Below are 23,793 nucleotides of genomic sequence, written 5' to 3'. Positions count from 1 at the left end.
AGACTGACGAAAGATGGCTTGCATGCCTTCGTGATAAGAAAGCTTATCGTCTTATCCTGATGCCTGTACCGAGTGCCTCCAGAGCAAACGAACCCGGTTCACTGGAGCGGTGAGAGCCGGCCCGACCTTCTCTGCGGTCTTGAGAGGGCGGGAATGCAGCCCGATTGGCCGCCATGAGAGGTTTGCTGGTTGAATTTCGACCGTCTTGAGCCGTTCCCCTCACGCTGTCACATCCAAGGATTCATATCACCTCGAGGCGCCGGCCAGTGGTGAGTCGCCAAGAACCGCTCTCTGTGACGCTAAATTTGCACTACCCTGCCTATAAATAACCCTGACCCCCAACCCATCGCGACATATTTGGAACTGTTATTCTTCTCCAGCAACTGTGCAGAGAACTGGTTTTCTCGAAACTGTGCCCCTTTCTATTTCCACTTCACATACTCTACTTTTTTATTAATAGCTGGATTTCGTTCTGTTGTTGGCTGGTCCCAACATTAGCAATCCACTCTTACCAAAATAGCAAACCGAAAAAAGAAAAAATAGTTTTATTTGCTTGACGTTGCTTCACGGCGCCTCTTGAAATCACACATTTATTAAAAGAATATATATTCCTCGCTATTATTCGATAGATCCCTCTTCCGTTCAACATTACAAAGCCAGAACACATTCCACAAGTTCCTCACCAAAATGTACGCTACTCGAGTTGCAAAGCCCAAGCTCTCCCTTAAGATCAACACCGCATCCACCGGTGTTCCATCCCTCTCCCTTCCGTCTCCAGCAGCGATGGCCATGCCCAGGACACCACTCTCCCCGTCACCACGCAGCCCAACAGCACTTAACACTGCTCGCAACCAAAAAATAAGCCAGGGACATCTGTCTCCCCTACCGCAGCAGCCCACTTTCGCATACACTAACTCTAGCACTGCCAAGAGTATTTTGAAAAAGAGCAGTGCTGCCAACAGCGACTTGGCTGCGAAGAGGCGGATCCAATTCAATGGAGAGCCAACCGTCCACTGCGTGACTCCGATCGAAAATCCCGATGAGTACTACGGTACTTACGCCAAGATGAGCAGGGACGAGAGACGGTGGTCGAGATTTTCGTGATTGAATGGAAAGATTTTTCCTCGAATGGATGAAATCAATCGAAGGGATAAGACAGTGAAAGATGTCGGACTCTCAGGTCTTACGCCGCGCCGAGAAACCAACGTTGTTGGAACGATTCTATATGCCATTATGAAACGCGGTGATAAGGACCCAAGTCAATGGTCGCCTTCTTTCCCGCCGTGGCGGAGCGATGTGGCGTCTCTGATCCTGACATACGAATCTGGCGAACCTGCACGGAGATCGGTTGTGTCCGGCTGCCCGTCACTCCTAGAAAGGGCTGTTACCTTTCCTATATATAGGAATACGAGTGAGTGGATAAGTCGCCCCAGCTAAACGGATCCGGCGTCAGGAATCAAGGTGGAGTTGGGTGGACATGATGGTGACCGGTCGTCAATGGTTTGACCAGGTTTCAGGCTGACAGTACAGTGGAGCACTCGTTAAGTGGAATATACTTATGTTGAGCGAGTCGAACAATATCGGTGAATAGTTATTTTCTCCGTTTTGAATGAATGAAAACATTTTGTCGAAGTGAATTTCCCCTGTTTGTACTCCATAGAGAAGCGTCATCTGAAGTAAATGCTTTTGCACACCGATGGCCGTGAAGTAACTGCTGGGCTGCTCGGCTCCGGCGATAAGATAACACGAATGTCGAAAACTAAAAATCGTGAAGCTTAAACCCTGTCTTAGACTCCCCGAGTCCATGTTAGATTAGCAGTTATACAGCGGTGCCTGTCACCTTTCATCCGAGTTACCAATGCTATTCTCTTCGAGGACAGCATGCAGAGTATTACTCCGCTCTAAGACAGCTTCAACGGCTGTCCGCCACGCCCAGCAGCGACAGCTCCTTACTCTCGCCATTGAATCATCATGGTATGTAGCTTTTTCCCTCATGGAATCTGTCAGATTATGTATTTATTGAATACTAACGCCAATCTTCTGCCAGTGATGATTCTTCCGTCGCGATTGTGGAAAAAAATGGCGCGAACCCTCCGTCTAGCTGCACGGCTACCCTCCACTTCCTCGAAAACGTCACAGCAGACTCGCGGGAATACAAGGGAATTCACCCCATGGTAGCCCTAGGCTCCCACCAAGAAAACCTCGCAAAACTAGTGCACAAGTCGCTCCAACACCTCCCACAAGCCACCGAACGGGACAGCAACGTCAAATCCGTATACATTCAATCTACAGACGGTAGCGCGTCCGTCCGCAGGCAAAAGCCAGATTTTATCTCCGTCACTCGAGGTCCTGGAATGGTATCTAGTTTATCAACGGGATTGGATACGGCAAAGGGGCTAGCGGTGGCGTGGCAGGTTCCTCTGGTGGGAGTACATCATATGCAAGCGCATTTGCTGACTCCAAGATTGGTTGCTGCGCTTGAGGCGCAGGCGCAGGCAGCGTCAACGCTCAAAGGAGTGGAGTTTCCTTTCCTGTCTATATTGGTGTCTGGTGGTCATACGTTGCTGGTTCACTCTAAGTCCCTTATCGAGCATGAGATCCTCGGCTCAACTGTCGACATTGCGATAGGAGATGCACTGGATAAAATTGCGAGAATGGCCTTGCCTACATCTTATATTGAAGCGTCTAGAACGACGATGTATGGAAAAGCACTTGAGACATTTGCTTTTCCGAATGGAAAGGTAGATTATGCAAATTACAAACCTCCGTCGAATCGTGGAGAAGAGATTGAGAAGTATGAAGATACCAGATGGGGTTGGTCACTGACTATGCCATATGCTGAAACACGGACAGTAGCATTCTCTTTTGCAGGATTATTGTCGACGACTCAAAAGCAGCTTGAAGCCCATAGGACTAAATGGGAAGAAGGGGCCAAGAGAGAAACTGACGACTGGCTTCCTCATGATGCCCGGGTTTCGCTATCACGATTATTTATGCGTGTCTGTTTCGAGCACCTTGTCTCTAGAACCGTGTTCGCCTTAAGGAAGCTGCAGCAGCCAGATATCGAAAACTGGAGCAAAAAGGAGCGTCGAAAAGCCCAAGGGAGACTCCCCGGGCTTGGAAGCCCCGTGAAAACAATCGTTATTAGCGGTGGCGTTGCTGCCAATCAGTTTCTGCGCAGCGTTTTTCGTTCTTTCTTGGATGTTCGTGGATTTACCGACGTTGAAATTATTGCGCCACCGATGTACTTATGTACGGATAATGCAGCGATGATTGGTTGGACTGGGATTGAGATGTTTGAAGCCGGATGGAAATCGGATTTGAAGTGTCGAGCTTTGAGGAAATGGGCACTTGACACTAAGGCAGATGATGGGGGAATACTAGGTCCTGACGATTGGATGAGAGTTCAATAACGGGTACTGGATGGAAACAATTTGTGCTTCCTACAATTCTATGCGGCTCATACGAGATGATACCCCAGAGCAGTTCTTTATATTGTATTATTACTTTGTATATACGGCGACTTGGAGTGATAGCTATTCATGTTGATGTGGCAGGGTATTTATTTATCTCTTTCTCTTTTCCTTTTCTTTTCTCTCTCCTTTTTTCTCCCCATCGCATCATGAAACTTTGGCGTTGTTATGGCTCGCTGGGCCAATTGAAGCTTTGCAGGTGAATCAACGAGCCGCGAATAGATGGAAGCAACAGCTCAAAAGTCAATTTCGGCGAAATATCCTTCTTCCACTACGTACTCCATGCGGTCCACTACAGAGGTACACTTTGTATGTAGTAGTCCCAAGCAGTTTCGTAAACCTGCCGACGAAGCATGGAGTAACTTGACTGCTCCGTACTCCCTATCAATAATACTATCGCCACAATCTTTCAAAGGCTGCGAAAATTGTCATTCTCTACGGAGTAAGCTTTGCATAGAAACTCCTTTCTGAATCCCCAGTGGCTGTGGATTAAAATAGCAAAGCACAAAACTTTATTGACCCGCCAAGGAGCTCATTGCATCAATTGATCTTTCAAAGGGCTGTTGGTCTAGCCCCTTTTCTTCATCCCAAAAAGAAATCCTATCAAAATTTTGCAGAATGGAAGAAGGGAAGCCAAAAAAAAAAAAAAAAGGTCTGCTTACGTGTCATCTTCAACAAGGATATGGAACATGGAGAGTGAAATATCGACGGTGAGGATTGCAGTGCTTCTTCGACTGTCGTTTCTAGAGGGGAAAATGTGTGGAGATTGGGGCCATGAATCGGGTCTTTTCTTCCTACTTCCTATCTTCCTAATGCCCAAACAAGAGGAGCTTGATGTTGAAGGTGAATACTCTCCATACCGGAAAAATGAGATTTCTGGGCAACCTTCGGGAAATTGTTTATCCGACAACCACCAGTTTCTCAACTGAGAACTGTAGATCTACAGTATAGCAACCGTTTCTTCTCATATACGTATAAAGGGTCTGAAACATATAAAATTTGGAATGTATCATGCACCAGCTGAGGTTTTTGATCAGGCTTCCTAACTAAATATGGTATAGCTTTGAAAATCTTTCAAGATCAAAGGGCTCTGTTTGTTCTTTCATGTTGATTTTTCCTTCCAAAATCAACCAACCTACCGATCAACCACCCTACCTAGCTGCTGAGATTTGCTAAGTGGATTACCTAGTTAGATTGATTATTGATGGATTTGCTGATGGTTTTGTTGATAGATTCATCCCTTCAACCTTCAGACCCTACACGTTCGTTGAATCGATTCCTAGATTCCTAGGATCCTACATGCTCATTGAATCAGTTCCTAGAACCCTTAGGAATCCTACAAGTTCGTTGAATTGATTCCTAGGCCCCTAGGAGTCCTACATGCTCGTTGAATCAATTCCTAGACCCCTAGGAATCCTACAAGTTCGTTGAATTGATTCCTAGATTCCTAGGATCCTACATGCTTGTTGAATCATTTTTAGATCAATTTTTGTACATAGTGAATTTGCAAATAGTCATGTAATATACTCTGTAATCCACTCTGTAATCCACTCTAATCCACTTGTAATGGTTGATAAACCAAAAGTAGTGCGCGGAATGTTTCCAAGCTGGAAATGTAGATAAAAATATACCAAGATTCTACAGTTTCCATGGATATACGTTGATCCCAAAATCCATGTATCGGAACCGGTGGATCTACAGTTTCCGAATCCCCCCAAAATCCGCTATGGCTTTGTGAATGCAACCCGTGATATTCATGTTTCCGTACGGAGTATGGAGTACTTCGTGGATCTTCATTGGGTCCACATAGGACTTGTCCAACCACAACGTAAATGCGCTGGTGAACTAAGCTAGATAGAGCCCTATCTTGAGAGGCGAAACGTACAAGGGCTGCAAGGGGGAATGTTCGAAGGCCTGCCGAACTCGCCCTCGAAACAACCTTCCAGACTTCGCCAGCTATCATTGCCAACTCACCCATCCTCTAGCGTTATAGGCGTTGGTCCCTGTCGCTTGAGCGGAGCCAACCCAAATCAGGTCAAGCTTCGGTGCCGAGCCATTCCTCCAAGCACGTGGTAGAGCGACCCATCCCGTATTTGGTCTAGCGCATGTGGCTTGAATGACCTCAGCAGAGTATAATCTCGCCTCGGAAGTTTGGAAGAGCCAGAGACAATCGCGCTCCAATTCAGGGGAAACTTCCAAAACTTTGCATACCTTCAGCGTTGTTCCTCTTCACTGCAACCCATACCGGGGAGCTATACGGAGAGGCGTCACAAGAAAACTTTCAGCTGCTATCGATTTTCGCGTAGTCGGCCATGCCATTGCCCATTCCCTTGGCGATGTCCTTAATGATTGCCCTGTATTCGTCCTTGAGCAGATTAAACTCTCTGGCTACGCAGTCGAACTTGACGAGCGCCTCCCTGTCCTTCTCATCAGGGCCACTGCCATCGAAGGCCCAGTTCTCCTCGTCGATGCGGGTGTAGAAGTTACGTAGTAAGGGCTCCTTCTCTTCGATGCCAATGGTCATGTCGTCCTCAATAGTATCGAGGCTGCGGAGAACGAGGTAGAAGACAACTACTGGCAAAAGCAGCTCCGGGTGAAGCTCTTGACAGACAGCTACAAACGAGCGCGATGTCAACGCGAGGAAGCGGTAGAATTCCTTCACATTGCGCGACTCCTTGCTCTCGTCGCGCAGGTGGACGGGTTTCCGCCATGTCATCACTGGATGATGGCGCGCAGCTCCTGGACGTGGAAGAGGTAGTAGACAACATCTCTGGCGGACGGCATTTGGGCAGTGAATGTGCTGAAAGTGGTTCGATCGTAATACTATATATGTTTGTCTCTGCAAAGGCAAAAGGAACAGGATAATTCAGGCGACATGGCATTTGATTAGAGGCTTGAACGACCAATATCCCCATTTTGGCAGATAGCGTGTTTTTAACTAGACGTATTCTTACAACCAATTTAATAAATTGACAGGGGTGCAGCTCACAACTGCCAGAAATTCTTGTAAGTACCTAGCTATACGGTAGTATGCAGAGGGTTGAACATTGCAACTAACCCAGACTACAACCCTTCTTTTTTCTTTTTTTCCTTTTTTTTTTTTTTTTTAGAAAGAAAAGAAAGAAAGAAATTCGGCTAGAGCTCACATACAGGACAGACTCTATTAGATGCCTGCGTTAAAAATCCCGGTTCCTCAGATCTTGAACACCAGGCTAGGAAATAAAAGGTCCGCCGTATCGTGCCGTCTTGTGGGACATGGTGGCTTCCAGGCTCTGGAACCCGGACTATCCGGAATCTCTCGATCTCCGAGATCTCGGGGTTGACAAAAGTGCCAAAAAGAATGAGGTCATGTAATACTTCGGCTACGGGTCAAGAATGGGCCGGGGTAGAAGATCGCCAATTACGGAGTACATATCAAATCAACCTTCTGCGTTGGCCCGTAGTTAGCAGGTTTTAATACCAAAGGAAATGTGCTGGGTACCCTTTTTTTTTTGCTGGCTGAACGTGTAGAATATTGATTAGATATCTATATTTGATTTAAGTGACCAATAGCCAATTCAATGTGTTTATGATATCTAGTTAGTCAATAGGGATCTCAAGCAAAATCAGGCATGAGGTTTGCTAAAAGTCAAACAAATCAAGCCTCTTCCCCTGAACCCTTCATGCCTGCACCCCTCCCAAGTAAATACAACATATAGCAAAGCTAAAACCAAACCTCCGCCCCTGGTGAAACTCCGTGAATCGTGTTCAACTGGGCCGAAGAGTGCGTGGGAAATTCTTATATAGGTGATTAGAACTCCCAATTCTCATCAACAGATTTGATGGCCCAGTCAAATTTCTCTCGAAGGGTCTTCGAGAAAAATTTTTCGATGGGCACGCTGAATTTCTTTGAGAACACAACTGTTAATCGGGGATCAATGTAATTCTATGAAAGAAAGTTAGCGCCCTTAGAACTCTTTTAGAGGATGGTATGGATATACTTACGATCTTTGATGTTCCCAGGGCAACCTCCTTATTATCTTCCTTGTCCTGGGCCTGCAGCGACATCGTATCAATGCGCTGATCCAGTTTGGCGAGGTTGTTCTCGTATTTCTCAATTGTGGCTCCCTTGCCTTCAGCCTCTACTTTCTTGGTCTTATTTTCTTTTTTGAATTTCGCAGCCAGCTCTTCGGCAACTTCAAGTCGCTTCTCAAGTTCTTTAACCTTCATCTCTTTCTCTCCTTCCGCGCGGAGCTTTTCGTTGTCTTTATCAAATTTCTTTTGAATTTTCTGACGCTGCTCTTCTACCAGGAAAGCTTGGTGCTGTTTAATCCACTCTTCGTCAAGGTCTGGATCCAGCTCGAAGAACTCAGCACCCTTCTTCATCTTGATCTTAGGATCGAGATCAAGCATCATCTGCTTGATCCGCCATTTTTGATAGCGCAGCCCTTTTATCTGAACTCAATTAGTATTGGGGTAGAAGTCATGAGAAATCCAAAGACGTACCCTTTCGCCTAACTTTTCCATTTGGTTCGCATGGCCAGCAGCAACTGTACGCTTGTGGTTGCAAAGGATGGCGACTTTCCGATTGGCATCGTTGTATTGCTTGACCTTTTCGTGGATAGTCCCGGTTGCATTCATTTGTCTCAGTAAAGTAGCCATGGTGTACGAGGCGTTATATGTACGGAAAACTTTGGCTGTCAGTCCAGCCATGTAACCCGAAAGATGCTTGTTGAGAGCACTCGTCTTGTGAAAGTCAGCATCTGTTTCTACAACCTGCATGCTCGCAACTTACCGTAAGCCGATCGAATATCTCGTCTCCATCCTTTTTCGGGGCCTTCTTGAAAATCTTGAGATTCTTGAAGACCTGAGGGTCGACTTCTACCTCGTCATAAAATCGGATACTGTCTTTACCTAGGAAGTCGAAGATAACTTTATTTGGTGGCTTTAACGTGACATGCTCATATTTCAGTGAGCAACAACCGACGGTGTCGGCCTCATCTTCTCCTTTCTCGTTACCAGCTCTCAGTGCAAACTGATCGATGAGATAGACAGCAGTTGCTCTCTGGCGGTTTGCCATGAGTTCATCCTTAAGGCCTTTCCGATAGTCTTTGCGAATCCGATCAATATGTTTCTGGGAATGGAGTGTCAGTATAGACCAGCGAGAAATGGTGTCAAAAAGAGATCTACCTTCAGCTCTCGCGCTTTCTCAAATTTCTTGAAGTCACTTTGGCCCTTGATGTCCGAATTCGCCGCAAGCATCACGTACTTGTAATTGCCATTGATATTTTCCTGCCACATTGCCAGCCACGTCCCTTCTTGGTCGTGTTTCACTTCCTTCCACTTGTGGCCGGCGGGCGGTGGAGGGACTGCAGCGCCTTTTCCGATGTTGATAGTGATCTGCTCGGGTTGAACCCGTGTCTTAACCCGGCCTGTTTTTGGATGTTCACCACGACCACGGAACAGCGCTGGAGGTTCAACACGGAAATTTCCCACTTTTTGTTTCCGGCCATCCCACATGCAGTACATGTATGGAGCCTCTGCGGCTTCTTTCTCAACTTTTAATCGCTTCCTTTCTGCAGCAGGAAGAGCCTTCTTTTCTTCACGTTTCATTTCATAGTATTCAAAAATCGGTCTAAAGTCGCACTTTTTGAAATCTTTGATTAGCACTTTATTCCCTTGTGAATCTTTGGCGCCTCCGGTTTTCTTAATAATAGCGGTGAAATCTTCGAAGAAATTCTTTTGAAAAGTCGGATTTTCGACGTTGTGGGTAGAATTAAGCATCGATCCGAAAAAGCCAGCAACCTCTTCAGCGTCTGGTTCTAAAGAAATTGGAACACCATCGTACTTCATCTTCACGTTCTTAGGAAGCGGTTCGTAAGGAGGCGGGAACACCACACCGTTATGCTCAAGAGTGGTCCACTTGATTGTCCCATCTCCTTTTGTAGGTTCTTCCCACCAGCGATACTCTTCCTCTTCCTCCGCTTCAACCTCAGCCTCTTCACTTTCTTGTTTGGCTTTATCTTCGCCCTTTATTGCAGGAGTTGTAGTTCCTGATTTTGCAGGTTTAGCAGCCTTGGCACGAGGTTTCCGACGAAGTGGAAGATCCTCATCACTGGATTCACTTTTCTTGATGCCATTTGTCCGTTTACCGGCGGCTGGCTTTTGTTTTGCGGGCTGCCGAGCGGATGGTGCCTTTGCGGCTTTACCTACAGGCTTCTTCTTGGCAGCATCTTCGCGTTCATGTTTCCTAATAGCCTTTGCTTCGATCTCAGCACGGTGCTCAATCTCGGCCTTTTCTGCAAGGAGCTCTTTTTCCTCGGCTGCGGTTGGGGCAGGAAGTTTTTGAGCTCTCGTGGACCTCGAAAGTAGAGGCGCGTCATCAGAATCGGAATCTTCGACTCGGTTCTTGGTAGAGGTACGACGGCGCTTGCTCTATGGCGGAGTCAGCGGATTGCTGTGTGACTGAGAAAAGAGAGGCTATCGAAGTTGTGCGTTTGGGGGGTTTGGTTGGGGAGATGGCGTACCAAGGGCTTATCATCTTCCTCGCTGCTCTCGGGTTCTGCATAGGATTTGTTTGCAGCGCTGGCTCTTGACTTCCGTTTGGTTTGCGGCGCCCCGTTCACTTCTCCATCTTGCATTTCCACATCTTCATCGTCAATGGGCCCATACCGGATAGAAACTCCCGGTTTCGTGGTCCCGTTTGTAGTGGGGGTGCTCGTGGAAGAAGGATCTGTTGCCTTGGACACTAGCTCTTCAGATGGATACGGGGCTGGGTTGTTCGTCAGTTCCAGATTGTAGATGTTTGTGTCAAAGTCAAGGGATCAATGAGCCCGGGACCAAATTTTCCACGTAGGCAACACTAGGTACTCACCATGAGAGAGCCCGTTGGTCTTCCTCTTCCCAACGAGAGGAGCATCCTCCTCAGAGGAACTCATGATGCGAATGGCACGTGCGGCTGAAGATTGGAGACGAAATTGCACGTAGGAGGGTTTTGGGTAATGTGCTGCGCGGAGGGGATGGCTCAGAGGCCTCAGTAGCCCTGGGAAAAGGAAACGAATTTGAAGAAAGGCTGAAGAATGAGCAATGATGGAAAGGTGGTTGAGGAATGAAAAGGCAACGAGAAGTGAAAGGGAGAATGGGACCAGGGGAGGGTGAGAGTGCAGCGAGAGGGTCTCAGGCCACAGACAAAGACATAGGGGGCGACAGAGTAGGTCGGGATGAAGCTCTCGGTGCGAGCAGAGTGAAGTCAGTTGTAAGGCAAAAAGTGGATGGGTTGCAGAGGTTTCCAAGGTTATTCTTATATCTTCTGGCTGGCAAAGCTGACCGGGCGGCGGCTCCGTCCAAATGCGGTTTAGCGCTGCTTACTGCCCAAAGCGGCCTAGCGCCACCAGAGTGTTCCGACTCTGCGATGATTAGCGTATCAACCACCAACGAACGACAATTTCACCTCGCCCTCACCCTCCGCTCTCCGTGCAATTGTCGTCTTGGAACGCCAATTGGCCGTCGCTGCGTCCCCCAGTTCGGGCAATTTTTTCGATCTGTGGTCATCCCTCCTCCAGCCATGCTCTCGAGAGCTGCCCGCCCGGCCCTCAAGGCCGGCAATGCAGTCCTTGCTCGGTACATTCCCTCGCTTCCCGCCCGTGTGGCCGCAGCAGGCCAATGCTGCGGAGGTGCGGCGGGTGCTGTATGTTAAATCTGATGAGCTGACGCTGGTTTTTTTGAAGGTCTGCGCCTGCCAATGCCGCCAACTTCGCTACCCTCCGTGAAATCGAGGGCCGCTTGAAGTCCATCAAGAACATCGAGAAAATCACCAACACCATGAAGATCGTTGCTTCCACCCGTCTTACCAAAGCCCAGAGAGCCATGAGCGTCTCCCGTGCCTATGGTCAAACCTCAGAGACCGTCTTCGAAAATGCCGAGACCAAGCCACTTGAGAACAAGAAGACCCTCTTCGTCGTCGCCAGCTCCGATAAGGGTCTCTGTGGCGGCATCCACTCCGGCCTCAGCAAGGCTACTCGAAGGATGATAGAAGCGCAACCTGACGCCGATATCGTTGTTCTCGGCGAAAAGTCCAAGGGTCAACTCGGCAGAACCAATGACAAGAACATCGTCATGAGTTTCTCTGGCGTTGGAAAGGACATCCCCACTTTCGCCGACGCCCAGGCCATTGCCGACCAGATCTCTCTCTTGCCAACGGACTACGCCAGCATCAAAATTGTCTACAATAAGTTCCTCAACGCCCAAAGCTATGAGCCCGTTACCGTTGAAGCTTTCTCCGAAGAGGCTATCATTCAATCCCGTGCGCATATTCCCCCGTAATCTGGTCTGTGACTAAATTTCTGATTGCTGATATGTGGCTTAGCCAATGTCGTTGCTTTCGAGGTTGACAACGAGGTTCTTGCAAACCTTCGAGAATACGCCCTCGCCAACAGCTTGTACTGGGCCTTGGCTGAAGGACACGCTTGCGAAATTTCCGTGAGTATTCGTCGAATGATATTCAACGAAATCTATGCTAACCGTCACTTGTTAGGCTCGTCGCAATGCTATGGATGTATGTGACGGACTCTTCCATTCCAAATGTCAAAGACAGCTACTAACCTCATCTACACAGAACGCTTCCAAGAACGCTGGTGACATGATTAGCCGGTGAGTTTTCCCGAACTCCCGAGTTTCTGAGAAACTTTTATTTTGGTCTAACTCGATATGCGCAGATTCCAGATCCTTTACAACAGACAGCGTCAAGCCGCTATTACTGGCGAATTGGTTGAGATTATTACTGGTGCCACTGCCAGTGAGGAAATGTAATGTGCTATCTTGGCTGCCGTTGTCTGCCAGTGTCTCGAGGCATGTAGAGTTTCCGTACAGTTCTAGATCATGTAAACAATATTTTATTTTTCGCTTTGATTCCATCCTGTGTAATGCTGTTTTGAAGAAGTATTCTTCGCAAAGTCTTCAGATCAGCTGCTATACGAGTGAGGGGAAAAAAAAAAAATCCCAAACAATTTGACACCATGAAAGCCTCTCGCCACGATGCCCGTTTTTTTTCATCTCAAATCCCGTCTCGAAACGGGCCTGCGTTGATCAAGATTGATATCGGGCGGTGATATCACGTGGCGATAAGATAAGAGCGGTCCCAAAGCAGCAATGAGACCACCTTGCGATTAAGGGCTCGACGCCATAAGGACAGGGTGGAAGAAACACGAGCCCTCGCACCTATAATCCTTGGTCTAGTACCGAGACTATTCTTCCTTCTCAATGTTGTGTATCTGAGGAGTGTTTATGGTTATCCATCTTGTCAAGCTCGTCTAGATCGTTTTTTTGCTGACAAACCTGGTACCCGCTATGCTTAAACATAGCTCATTTGTCGTGCTGCTGACTGCGCTCTTGGGAGCTCTTCCTGCGAGTGCAGAGAGCCTGTATACTAAGAAATCTCCAGTTCTCCAGGTCGATGCAACTAACTACGACCGTCTCATTGCTAGATCTAACCATGTTTCTGTAAGTACCTAATGCTTATCTTGGAGCTTCGAGATCGCCCCGACTAACTCGCGTTTAGATCGTAGAGTAAGGCGCTCCCCTTAACACTTCGCGTCGAGTTATTTTCTCATATGGTTACAGATTCTATGCGCCGTGGTGTGGCCATTGCCAGAACCTCAAACCAGCGTACGAAAAGGCGGCGAAGAGCTTGGAGGGATTGGCTAAAGTTGCCGCTGTTAATTGCGACGATGAGGCGAACAAAAGCTTCTGTGGCATTATGCGTATACAGGGATTCCCTACGCTTAGAATGGTAATTCCTTCCGACAAGCCAGGAAAACCAAAGCACGAAGACTACAAAGGCCCAAGAACCGCGAAAGGTATAGTAGACGCTGTCGTCGAGAAAATTCCAAACCGTGTAAAGCGCCTCACCGACAAGAACATCGATGACTGGTTGACGAACTCAAACGAGACCGCAAAGGCCATTCTCTTCACCGAGAAAGGCACCACCAGTGCACTGTTAAGAGCATTGGCCATTGATTTCCATGGCAAAATTCAAATCGGTCAAATAAGGAACAAGGAGACTTCGGCTGTGGACATGTTTGGCGTCACAAAGTTTCCCACCTTTGTCCTCCTCCCTGGATCGGACAAGCCGTCGGTTGTATATGATGGAGAGTTGAAGAAGAAGCCCATGCTGGAGTTCCTGAGCCAAGTTGCGGAGCCAAACCAAGATCCACCACCACTGAAAAAATCGAGCCCTCAAAAGCCCAAGAAGCCGACTACTACCGCCGGTGACACCGCTACAGATAAGCCCACCGAGTCTGCCAACGATAGTACAGACCCTCGCGAGCCCAAAAAATTCACCGCTTCAGAGAGACGTTCTCAGGCCGAGGAGCCAAAGGTACCACAACTTCGTGTGTTATCCACAACAACCGATCTCAGAACGACATGTTTGTCCTCCAAGACTGGAACTTGTATTCTTGCTATCGTACCCGTACCTAGCGACCCAAATCTACCTCCATCAATGAGTGCTCTCCAAGCTCTAAACTCTCTTTCGGATATCGAGCGCAAGCATGCTTTGCGTCAGGCGCGCCTCTTCCCTTTTTACGTTGCCCCAGATGACATTGAAGAAGTTCCTAAGCTCCGAGACGAACTGGGCCTCAAGTCTGACATCGTTGAAATAATTGCCATCAACGGAAAGCGAGGATGGTGGCGTCGATACGATTCTGCCGATGGCTCAAAGTATGGCGTTGTTGACTTGGAGAAATGGGTTGATCAAGTTCGGATGGGAGAGGCCGAGAAGCACAAGATTCCTGAGGGAGCTCTTCTAAGCGAGAGCAAGGAGGAACCGAAAGCGGAACCCGAGGTCATCCCTGAACAAGAACCTGAAAAGGAACCTGAGCAAGAACCTGAGCAAGAACCTGAGGAAGAACCTGAGGCACCTCCACAGGATGAGCCAGAACAGAAGACAGAAAAAGAACCCGAGCATGAACCTGAAGCGACACCCTCAGCTATCCCCGAGACGGAACCACAGCAAGAGACTACCGAATCCCCGAAGGAACCGAAGACCGCAGTACATGAAGAGCTGTGAGTATGTTCTTTGGTGACGGGATCTTTCCCTCAGGCTCGGTCAGATCCTATATGTATGTAGCCCATGGAGTTTATTCGGCGAAATGTATCATTTGTGTTCCCCAGTTAAGCTTGAGCCAATCAAAATAATGCAGTTTTATTGATCTTGTCTTATCGCTCTTCTACAGAGTGGAAACCGTTTTGAGGAAGTGTTTAGAATTATTTCGTCACCACGGACTCACAACTGACAGCTGTAAAGACAACAAAGAAACGTATTGCCTCTAGAGCCAAACCGGAAGTCTGCTTTTTCCAAGGACCAACGACCAGACCACTTACCCATGGGGTTCAAACACCAACCCTAATGCCGTGTAATCGATAAAAGACAGCCCAACAGCATCTGACACCAAAAAGCAGCTTAACATTACAATTTTTCCTTCATTGATCATTAATATTTGCCTCATTTCCGTCTTCCTTCTGTACCCCGTTTAATTTTCTTCCGCTCCTTACTGCCAATCTCTTTCTCGTATATTTCCCTTGCCGTCTCGCCCGCCTTGCGCTTCGCTGGCTTCGAAGACTTTACGCTCACCGTAGGAACGTTTCCGTTCTTCCCTACTGAAGCACGAACTTGTTTTTCCGCATCGTCCCAAGCCGCAGCGCCATTGTCGATTTCGTATCTGATGGAAAGAGGAGTGAGAGATGAGTAAACCCGATACCCTGAAAAGAGCCGACTGCGAATATGATAGGAAAGGAGAACTTACTGATCCAAGGGCAGCGCATCAATAAGTGCGCGCTGCTTTTCTCTCAACTCCTTATCGATTTCTTGACCACCTTCTTTGAGTTCTTGGTCTAGTTCCACGTCAAGAGGTTTGAATCGTTGGTCGATAATTTCGTCATCATGCACGCCTGTGGCATCCTTTGGAGCCACGCCAACATCTGCTGGGGGCAAGGATTCTGCAACGGCGCCTTCGACCAGTGAGCGGAAGTGGGTGGATACTTTTCTGATGATTTTGATGAACATGGCCATCAGTTGGGATGCTGCGACGTTCAATTCCTTCTCGACATCATCAAAGGTCTTACGCTGCAGACCAATAGCTAAAAGAATCGACTGTTGGACACCGGAGAGATTGACGGAAGGAGATAGTCGGCCAGAGAAGTAGAAGGATGCGATGGTCGGGACCATGTCGAGAATAACGTGATAATCAAGGAGATTGTTTGCATAGCTGTCAAGTCGCTTGAGGTCGAAGGGGGAAAAAGAGGCGTCTAGGTCCGATTTGGTAAGAGGAACGACTTTGGTGGATGGGTCGACTTTAGAGATCGCGTTGGCTGACTCGCCGATGCTGAGGGAGAGGACGGATGTGAAATCGCGGAACTGATAGGATAGGAGGGATAGAAAGCGTTTGTGGAAATCGCTGACATAGGCACCGAGCCAGGAAGTATCGTTTGCGCCTGTTGATAACGTTCGAAGCATAACACAGGAGTGCTCCCCGGTGAGGTCGTTTGGTGTTTGTCTGAGGTACACTGGGGCGAACCTGGCCCGTTTCCAGAACTTGTGAAGAGGCCCAGTCAATCCGTAGCTGACACCAACGTAGTCAAGTGAATCCGGTTTTCTTTCGGACAGTTTTCCAAATAGTGGTGGCATGGATCGGATATCCCTGACATGAATATTATCGTCCAGGAGGTTGGCATTTTCTAATTCAGCATCCGTGACTCTAACCATCTCGTCGGAGGGCAGGTCATCATCTTCGGATAAACTAGCGAATTTGCCTTCGTAGAAATCAACTAGTAGCTCGAGGGCGCGAGATCCATATCCCATATTAAGGTAATCGGGATTTGTGGCTATGCGGACAACTCTAGCACCAGACAATCCCGCAAATTCTTCGTCTTGGAATTGCTGGCTTACAAGCCATGGAATAAGGTCTCCACCAGCTCTCTGGCCTCGGCTAAGGCCATTGAGCACGCTTTGCTTGCTTATTTGACCTTCAAGAGCAACCTGAATAACACAGAGAGGCTCTGGGAGTTTGGAAGCATTTTCCTCGACCGGTGGAACAAGGACAAAGAGTTGATGCGCGGGGGCGTCACTCATTAGCTGAAGGTCATTAGGCGAGTTTTTGTAATGGCTGGCTACGTAAAGCGCCATCATCTGCTGAAGAAACTTTTCAGAAACGGGATGAAAGGAAAATAGGGTATCTCGGTTGACATAAAGCAGTTCGCATTGGGACGGATGCGGGCAGCCTTGCGTGTTCATCTTGGATCTCGGCAATGTTGCATCGAGACAAAGCAGCTTGTTAAGCCATTTCTCAACGGCATCCCCTTGGGCATATCTGATAGGTTCGGATAGGGTTATTTCTCTTAGGGACCTGCCGCCAATGTTCTGGCTTTCTGACTTCTTCACCGACTTCCCAGTTGATCGATCTGCAATATCGGTATCGTCGTTGGCGGATTTCATCCCTCCTCTGGATTGTTCGCGTAGCTGCTGGATGAGCTTGAGAGACAAGGATCTCCCGGTACCTTCGTATCCGTTGATAGTAGACGCCATAAAAACGAGATATGGGCCCATCAACTTCCTAACGAGCGGCAGCGGGATAGCTGCAGCCTCGTCAATGACCAGCAATTCAGCTTGACCCAAGGCAAAGGCATCCTGTGGTTGGATGTATTGTATGGTCTGCCGATGTTGTCGATGTACATTAACACGCACAATGGCTTTATTAAAAGCAGGATTTGTAGACTGAAGGATGGTGTAGTCGACGTGGTCCAGGTAACCCAATGCGTCAAATCCCTTGAAAACGAATTCGAAGAGAGTCTTCAAGTTCTCCGGACTGGGTGAGGTAATGAATATATTGCTGTAGCCATGTGCAATGGCTGCCGCAATCGCAACACCGAGGGCGGCAGACTTTCCACGACCACGCGCTGCGGTCAGGGTGACCGTGCTGCGCAGTGTTTTCTCCGCGATTGCATCGACGAATGTAAGGAGGGCCTTTGCTTGATCGACCGTCTTGGCTAGGGTTATCAGGGAGCCAACGGGCTGGGTGTCTGCAAGTTTATCTTTTATTGACTGGAGCTCTTTTCTCGCTGGAGAATTCGAATCCGCCGTCGAGTCTACAGGCGGAAGCTGTTTGACGTCCTTCCCGCCGGAAATCGGCAGAACGTTGAGCTCATCGTCCACCACGAGACATGAATTGCAGCTTCCAAGGGACAGAATGAAACGCTCGTTGAACCGTGCCACTACATCATCGTGTGCTTCTGTTCGGTATCTCGAGTGGATGTCCATTGACAATGTGTATAGCTGCTTCAAGCTTTTCATCCCCTTTAAAAGCAACACCACAAGCCCTCCACCTTCGACCGTCTCGATTGTTCGCGCAAGCAGATTGGGCGTAAGGGCTTCGAAATCCTGTAGTATACACATGCCGTAGGTGTTTCCGAGAATCTTGTCTGTCTCTTTGTAGTAAACATAGCGAATCTGATTCAGGGTGACGAAGAGTTCGAACGGGTCTTCGGTGTTGGGGTCACGGATGCCTCGCTTGATTTCCTTCTTGATCTTGGCTTCGCGCTTCTTCCGGTGACTTGTGAAGCCCAACAGATCCTTCTTGTACGCCCAGAGTACCGATTTGTTCTGCTTAACATCGACGCTGGACATTATGTAGTGGAGGTGGACGATGACATCTTTGGCGCGATCTCCCACTACCACGAAGAAGCTTCTCTTCTTCTCCTGCACGCCATTTCGGATCAGGGCCGGGATACGCGAGTCTATCGCCTTCCGGGGCATCGTGTGGTCTTTGTCTTTCTTTCTTTCCTCTTCTTCTTCCTCTTCCTCTTCCTCCTCTTCTTCTTCTTCTTCTTCTTCTTCTTCTTCTTCTTCTTATTTTTTTATTTTTTTATTTTTTTATTTTTATTTCTTAATGGGAGCGGGAAAAGCTCTCAAGCAGAGAAGAAGAAAGCGAGGAATGGATTTATCGGCATCCAGTTCGACGGGAGGGTAGATGGGACGATTTGACGGCGTCTCAACTAATTTGCAGGGAGCTTCAGGATGTCAGTCTCAGGTCACCTGTCCATTCCAAAATGCCCAATCGCCGCCGGTAACGAGCTGCAACCACCGCGTCTCTCGCAGACCTTCTCTCCATCACACGCCGCCCTCCGATGCCCTTTTTTTTTTTTGGCGATGCCCCGGGTAAAACTGCCCCATGCGTCGGCTCTCCCGCCGCGGCAACTACAAGCGAGGGCTTGGCACAACGGCTGCTCACGTGATCGGGTTACACGCGTGTTACGTCATCGGGCTGCCGACGATTATTGACGTTTCGGGAAGGGAAGTTAGGCGGTTTAAGGTTAAACGGGACTCCTGACTGTCGGCAACGGGTGCTGCCAATCTCCCCGGGCCAAGCGACGCCCTTGGGACAGGCTTTTTATCCCGCCCGTCTCCCTGCCACCATGGCTGCTGCTGCTGCTGGTGCTGCTTGCTGATGCTACTGACGCTGCCGATGCCGCTCCTACTCTCAGGCTCTCGTCTGTGTAGGGATTCGGGATGATCTTTCGGGTTTTATTTCGGTTTCAATGCTTGTATTTTATATTGCCGGAGTTTCTTTTCGACGGTGGTGAAGAGGATGTCCATTTCATTTAGGTACGCAGCACGATGAACCCTGGGTGGCCGTTTTTTCATTTCCAGGCCACGAATCCACTATGGATGAGCCCATGCTAACAACAAACACAGTGTATTTATTCTCAGCACGTCTCTACTGCTGTTGTCCGCTGAGGATTCGTTCGCCTTCAGTATGGTGCTCACGCCCCGGTGGCCTCCCCCCCCGATCGAGCTAATTGTTCCGGAATTCAGGTCGCCCTGCGGAATCGGCCACGTTCGCGCTCTTCTCTTCCGGGGTTTCTCTCTTGATATTCAGCTTCGTCGTTTCTCCCGGTCGAACGGCTAAAGATGACCGGACGTGTCCCGATACTCCGTTTTCAGACTTTCTCTTGAACACTCGCTCCACGTTACCCTTACGCTCCGACGCGGCGGAAAAGCTACGGAGGCTAACGGGTGCGAAAATACGGCAAACAGGGATTGTAATTGTGTTTGCAGTGGCCGCCTTGTGCTTACGAGTGGAGCTTTATCGCCAATTAGTGACACGTTCTCACTGCGGCTCGATAAGTAGTTTGGTATGACACACATTGAGACTGGAGCCGTACAACTGTCTAACGGGAGGGCTCTATTCCATAGACTTTCATGCCTCTCGTGTTGGCCGTATACGAGTATTTCCTCAGCAAAACTCGGTCATCCGGCCACCAGACATTCTCGGACAAGATCCAGAAAAAGCACTTCAACTACATCTCCTCCACGGTCTTGCTAGCAATCGCCGGTATTTTTACCGCAGCCTTGAAGTACGGACGGGAGAGCACCTTTATATGTCCCTCCCTGGGACATGATTCGGGAATAACGCTTTCCTTCCAGCTTCTGGCTGTCGTGCTTGAGATCAGTTTTGCTTTGGCCCTGGAATCGTTGGTTAGTTGCGCCGCTCGCGGTCTAGATGGCACAGCTTGGCAGGTGTCGACGCTCTGGGGAACCGTGTTATTGGTGAGTCGCTGCGTAACGTTCTCCCGCACGCCATGCATTAACAAGCGCTGTAAACCAGGCGGCCGGGGTCGTCCGAGCAGTAATCGAAGTCATAATACTTAAAGTATCCAATTCCCCAATGCTCCCGCCCCTGTCGGCATCTTACGTGGAGGATACACTAAGGCAAAGCGCACTGATTGCAATTTCCTGCGTTGCCGCATCCAAGGCTGTAAGTGAATCGGAAATACCCAAGTACCCAATTTCCGCGCATGGTTTAATCGGTGCCTATATAGGTTTCCCATGCCACTATTTTAACCTTATCTTTTGTTTTCTCTTTAATTTCCACATATGTATCTCTTCTGCCATATATCTGGATTGTTTCTTCCCCATTCCCCCCGTTGGATGTCTCTAAGGCGGTTCTCGCCGCATTTCTCATACATACTGCTGGATACCTGTATCCCAGGTCAAGTTTTTCTTCCACGTCCGATGGGAAGAGAATCCCCCGACTTAACGCTTGTCTGCGTTGGATGATCCTAGTATCGCTTGGGGTGTTCCTAACTTTAGCGTTTTCACACAATAATGTCACAGCCTATCATCCAATCAGTATCCTCATCTCCGGTGCGAAACGAGAGCATGAAATATGGATACAAAAAGCTAGTAATAGCATGAACCTCAAGGAAGCTGTTGCTGAATATCGAAAACGTTACCACCAGGCTCCGCCTCCGTATGTAATTCGCGTCCCGCCCGAATAAATAGGTATAGGTTCTGACAAGGTCATAGAGGCTTTGATTTATGGTATGAATATGCCATAAATCGGTCGTCGCCAATAATTGACGACTACGACCAGATCTACGACGATCTTCTTCCATTCCGGGCCCTCTCGCCGAAGCATCTGAGAGAACTGGTACTCTTGATGACAAGCGACCAATGGAATGACGTATCGGCAGTAAACATCCGAGATGGAAAGGCTGAGGCCCAGGCAGATATAAAACCGACTCACCGGTGGATGATCGAGGGTATCGCTCTGATGATCGAACCATTTGCCCATCATCTCCCGGATATGGACATTGCCTTTAATCTCAATGACGAGTGCCGGGTTGCTGTGCCTTGGGAACGGCTTCACTCGATGCAGCATTCTGCGCATGTCCAGATTTCCTCTCCACGAGAGAGCCTTGTAAATACGTGGTCTGAAAATCGCGCGCAGGGATGGGTCCGTAGTGAAATACCGGGTCGCTCTTCGCAAAGACTTTTTATCGACTATGCCTTTGGGACAACATACGATCCCATTGGTCGCTCCCTGTGCCCACCAACGTCCAAGGCTCGTACAGCATACATATGGGATAAACAAACGCTGTGTACCACATGCGCCCGACCCCATTCTCTCGGCCAATTTCTCCGACGGTGGGAATTATCCGGTGATATCTGCCATCAGCCCGACCTGGCCTTTATGCATGGGTTCTTCTTATCGCCAGCGTCACTCAAGGTTTCGCGGAAGCTTCTTCCTATCTTCAGCCAAAGCAAGGTTTCCGGTTTTAACGATATCCTCTATCCGAGTTCCTGGAATTACCTGGATAAGGCGAAATATGCTCCTTCCGACGAGTTCCCGGATCCTCTGTACTCTGAAAAGGAGCCCACCGTCTTCTGGCGGGGTACCACATCCGAAGGTGGAAGCCGACATGGGACGTGGAAAGGCATGGTTCGGCAGCGTCTCATCCACCTCGCCAACAACCACACTTCTAAGCACGTCTCTGTCCTTCTCCCAGCTGAAAATAATGGGAAATATGCCTACAAAACGTTCCAAGGATCGGAACTACTCCCCTCCCTTGGCCTGAATACGTCCATATTCATCGCCGAATCCGTAGCCCGTTGTGGTAGAACAGATTGCAGTGCACAGACCTCTGAGCTCGGCACCGTTCCTCGCACGGATTTCCAAAACCACTGGAAATACAGATTCCTCTTTGACATGGATGGCGCCGGGTTTAGCGGACGCTTTCTCCCGTTCCTCAGGAGTCGCAGCTTACCATTCCGCACTGCACTGTTCCGTCAGTGGCTGGACTCACGTCTTACGCCGTGGTTGCATTTTGTCCCCCAGGATCTGAGGTTGCATGATTTTTACAGCACGTTGGCATATTTTGCGGGCGCAAGGGAACTTGATGAAAATGGGAAAACGAGGAAGACGATCATGAAAGCACATGAACATGAAGGGAGGCAGATTGCCGAGGAAGGGAAAAAATGGGCGGAAAAAGCTCTCAGGAAAGAGGATATGGAGATATATATGTTTCGTTTGCTGCTGGAATGGGCTAGGCTAACCGATGACCGGAGGGATGAGTTAGGGTTCTCCATGTGAGGGCTGAAAATTTTTGACATGATGGCTTTTTGATCGGATTTGATGGATACATATTTTGACACTATTTGGATAATTTTTTTTCTTTTACCACCATCATCATCATCATCATCATCATTATTATTATTATATTTGTTTATATTATTTAGCTCTTATTTTGGAATTCATCTGGACTGTGCGGAGAAGAGTACCTCAGATTAAAATTAGTTGACCTGTTTTTTAATCGATGCCTCTTGTAAACAATCGACGGATAAACTGGTTTGATAGTTTTTCAGATCAGGCATCAGGTTCCAGGAGTAGCTGGTCTCATAAATGGGACAAGTCTTTCTCAATATTTATCTGCTAGCATTCCTCACTATTGTTGTTATCCATCCCAAGTACATTGTGCAGTTAATATAGTTCCTTGGTGTTTTTCTCTTTTCAGCCTGTGGGATTTTGGAGAAGTGGTTGCATATTTCAGTATAAACTAACCCTTGGTTCGTCTCATGTTGAGGTTCTGACAATATCTTGGAGGAATATGATCCATCATTGCATTATCACTTGTGGTGGTGATGCGAGCAGCCCACATTGACAAGTGAGAAGTATACGTGCAGTAGTAGTAGTATGAAAGAGCAACGCATCTTTGTCGGAATTGTAGTGTCGGAGGTCAGATGGCGGCTTGGGTAGGTAGGGGGAAAGTAGTAGTGGAGTGATGATTTATACTGTAGAAACACTGAGTGAATGAATAGAACAGCTAGCATTAAAGTGAAGGGAAATTGCTTCTCCAAGCTCTGAAGGAATGAGATCAACCACTTGTGTAATGTTCCGGGCATCTTGGAGAGATTCCTGGCTGTCCCATTAGCCTATCCATTCCTGCAATTTACTAGTACACTATTTATTGTCAGTGCCTCCTTTATCTGCAAACTGCACTTGAAATCAGGCAAATATGCACTTGATCATCCACTCCGACGTGAGGACTTCTTCAGCTGATGGTTTGCTCCTCCGGCGAGAATGCCAGCATTCAATGCATCAAGTCTAAGATAGCAGCCGCTTCCTCACTGTCAAACTCACCTATCCCACGCTTCCGTCGATACTTCAAATGCTTCATTGATTGGAGGCCACACATCCCAACCCTCTTTTGGATGTCCATGCTGGTTAAAGAAATTGACTCCATTCATCCCAGTGCTCCCACCAGCTTAAGGGCAGTGGTCCCAGCACATCAATTTGCTGAGAGACAACCTCACCCACAGTTGCAAATTCTACTAAAAATGGCCTTCATACTGAGAATCTCCCAGAGTGTTGTGGCCAGACCCCAAATGTCTGCTGAATATGAGAGTGGGGCCTGTGGTGCAAATTGAACTTTGCTCTTTACCCGTAGAAACTGGCCGGGCGATCATGTGGTGGCACGTTACCAAGCGACCAACGACTGATATGCGCCG

At 48.3% G+C, this 23,793-nt stretch overlaps 9 protein-coding genes across 9 annotated transcripts; 6 read left to right on the top strand and 3 right to left on the bottom strand.

Moving 5' to 3' along the window:
- Positions 1–687: 687 nt before the first annotated feature.
- On the top strand, positions 688–1,104 carry D8B26_008077 (uncharacterized protein; the record flags this gene model as incomplete). The annotated part of the gene is made up of 1 exon (XM_003071535.2): positions 688–1,104. The coding sequence occupies one exon, from the start codon at positions 688–690 to the stop codon at positions 1,102–1,104; it is 417 nt and encodes a 138-aa protein (XP_003071581.1).
- Positions 1,105–1,128: 24 nt separating this feature from the next.
- D8B26_008076 (uncharacterized protein) lies at positions 1,129–1,437 on the top strand (the record flags this gene model as incomplete). Its single annotated transcript, XM_066125743.1, has 1 exon — positions 1,129–1,437. The coding sequence occupies one exon, from the start codon at positions 1,129–1,131 to the stop codon at positions 1,435–1,437; it is 309 nt and encodes a 102-aa protein (XP_065981827.1).
- A 421-nt stretch (positions 1,438–1,858) lies between these two features.
- On the top strand, positions 1,859–3,413 carry D8B26_008075 (uncharacterized protein; the record flags this gene model as incomplete). Its single annotated transcript, XM_003071536.2, has 2 exons — positions 1,859–1,974; positions 2,048–3,413. 2 exons carry the CDS (start codon positions 1,859–1,861, stop codon positions 3,411–3,413), a joined length of 1,482 nt encoding a protein of 493 aa, XP_003071582.1.
- A 2,341-nt stretch (positions 3,414–5,754) lies between these two features.
- FDFT1 (Farnesyl-diphosphate farnesyltransferase) lies at positions 5,755–6,586 on the bottom strand (the record flags this gene model as incomplete). Its single annotated transcript, XM_066125742.1, has 1 exon — positions 5,755–6,586. Exon 1 carries the CDS (start codon positions 6,187–6,189, stop codon positions 5,755–5,757), a length of 435 nt encoding a protein of 144 aa, XP_065981826.1. The 5' UTR covers positions 6,190–6,586.
- A 433-nt stretch (positions 6,587–7,019) lies between these two features.
- TOP1 (DNA topoisomerase 1) lies at positions 7,020–10,725 on the bottom strand. Its single transcript, XM_003071445.2, has 7 exons — positions 10,327–10,725; positions 9,980–10,224; positions 8,643–9,887; positions 8,248–8,586; positions 7,959–8,198; positions 7,458–7,907; positions 7,020–7,398 (listed from the first exon to the last, which is right to left on the bottom strand). The coding sequence occupies exons 1-7, from the start codon at positions 10,388–10,390 to the stop codon at positions 7,264–7,266; spliced, it is 2,718 nt and encodes a 905-aa protein (XP_003071491.2). The 5' UTR covers positions 10,391–10,725; the 3' UTR covers positions 7,020–7,263.
- Positions 10,726–10,875: 150 nt separating this feature from the next.
- Positions 10,876–12,423, top strand: ATP3 (atp3 gamma subunit of the F1 sector of mitochondrial F1F0 ATP synthase). Its single transcript, XM_003071444.2, has 6 exons — positions 10,876–11,072; positions 11,180–11,754; positions 11,818–11,930; positions 11,986–12,006; positions 12,067–12,101; positions 12,167–12,423. Exons 1-6 carry the CDS (start codon positions 11,017–11,019, stop codon positions 12,258–12,260), a joined length of 894 nt encoding a protein of 297 aa, XP_003071490.1. The 5' UTR covers positions 10,876–11,016; the 3' UTR covers positions 12,261–12,423.
- A 374-nt stretch (positions 12,424–12,797) lies between these two features.
- Positions 12,798–14,649, top strand: D8B26_008071 (uncharacterized protein; the record flags this gene model as incomplete). The annotated part of the gene is made up of 3 exons (XM_003071443.2): positions 12,798–12,950; positions 13,009–13,016; positions 13,071–14,649. 3 exons carry the CDS (start codon positions 12,798–12,800, stop codon positions 14,515–14,517), a joined length of 1,608 nt encoding a protein of 535 aa, XP_003071489.2. The 3' UTR covers positions 14,518–14,649.
- Positions 14,650–14,698: 49 nt separating this feature from the next.
- On the bottom strand, positions 14,699–18,707 carry KRE33 (killer toxin resistant protein). Its single transcript, XM_003071442.2, has 2 exons — positions 15,254–18,707; positions 14,699–15,169 (listed from the first exon to the last, which is right to left on the bottom strand). The coding sequence occupies exons 1-2, from the start codon at positions 18,256–18,258 to the stop codon at positions 14,953–14,955; spliced, it is 3,222 nt and encodes a 1,073-aa protein (XP_003071488.2). The 5' UTR covers positions 18,259–18,707; the 3' UTR covers positions 14,699–14,952.
- Positions 18,708–18,804: 97 nt separating this feature from the next.
- D8B26_008069 (uncharacterized protein) lies at positions 18,805–22,473 on the top strand. The gene is made up of 7 exons (XM_066125741.1): positions 18,805–19,107; positions 19,198–19,256; positions 19,318–19,637; positions 19,699–20,052; positions 20,111–20,260; positions 20,325–20,755; positions 20,812–22,473. The coding sequence occupies exons 1-7, from the start codon at positions 19,091–19,093 to the stop codon at positions 22,376–22,378; spliced, it is 2,898 nt and encodes a 965-aa protein (XP_065981825.1). The 5' UTR covers positions 18,805–19,090; the 3' UTR covers positions 22,379–22,473.
- Positions 22,474–23,793: the final 1,320 nt, after the last annotated feature.

This window comes from Coccidioides posadasii, chromosome 5, assembly GCF_018416015.2.
Source record: "Coccidioides posadasii str. Silveira chromosome 5, complete sequence".
Classification (NCBI taxonomy): domain Eukaryota; kingdom Fungi; phylum Ascomycota; class Eurotiomycetes; order Onygenales; family Onygenaceae; genus Coccidioides; species Coccidioides posadasii.
The sequence above is the reverse complement of the archived record's forward strand: the minus strand, read 5'-3'. Positions and strand labels throughout refer to the sequence as shown.

Excerpts from the sequence above, each read along its gene's own strand:
- TOP1 (XM_003071445.2), bottom strand. The coding sequence starts at position 10,390 with ATGAGTTCCTCTGAGGAGGATGCTCCTCTCGTTGGGAAGAGGAAGACC. Across the intron at positions 8,199-8,247 it reads AGATATTCGATCGGCTTACG|ACGAGTGCTCTCAACAAGCA; the intron begins GTAAGTTGCGAG and ends GACTTTCACAAG. Across the intron at positions 7,908-7,958 it reads TGGAAAAGTTAGGCGAAAGG|ATAAAAGGGCTGCGCTATCA; the intron begins GTACGTCTTTGG and ends AATTGAGTTCAG.
- ATP3 (XM_003071444.2), top strand. The coding sequence starts at position 11,017 with ATGCTCTCGAGAGCTGCCCGCCCGGCCCTCAAGGCCGGCAATGCAGTC. Across the intron at positions 11,755-11,817 it reads AGAGGCTATCATTCAATCCC|CCAATGTCGTTGCTTTCGAG; the intron begins GTGCGCATATTC and ends TATGTGGCTTAG. Across the intron at positions 12,007-12,066 it reads CTCGTCGCAATGCTATGGAT|AACGCTTCCAAGAACGCTGG; the intron begins GTATGTGACGGA and ends TCATCTACACAG.
- KRE33 (XM_003071442.2), bottom strand. The coding sequence starts at position 18,258 with ATGCCCCGGAAGGCGATAGACTCGCGTATCCCGGCCCTGATCCGAAAT. Across the intron at positions 15,170-15,253 it reads GATGCGCTGCCCTTGGATCA|ATACGAAATCGACAATGGCG; the intron begins GTAAGTTCTCCT and ends TCTTTCCATCAG.
- D8B26_008069 (XM_066125741.1), top strand. Across the intron at positions 20,261-20,324 it reads GCGTTGCCGCATCCAAGGCT|GTTTCCCATGCCACTATTTT; the intron begins GTAAGTGAATCG and ends GTGCCTATATAG. Across the intron at positions 20,756-20,811 it reads TACCACCAGGCTCCGCCTCC|AGGCTTTGATTTATGGTATG; the intron begins GTATGTAATTCG and ends ACAAGGTCATAG.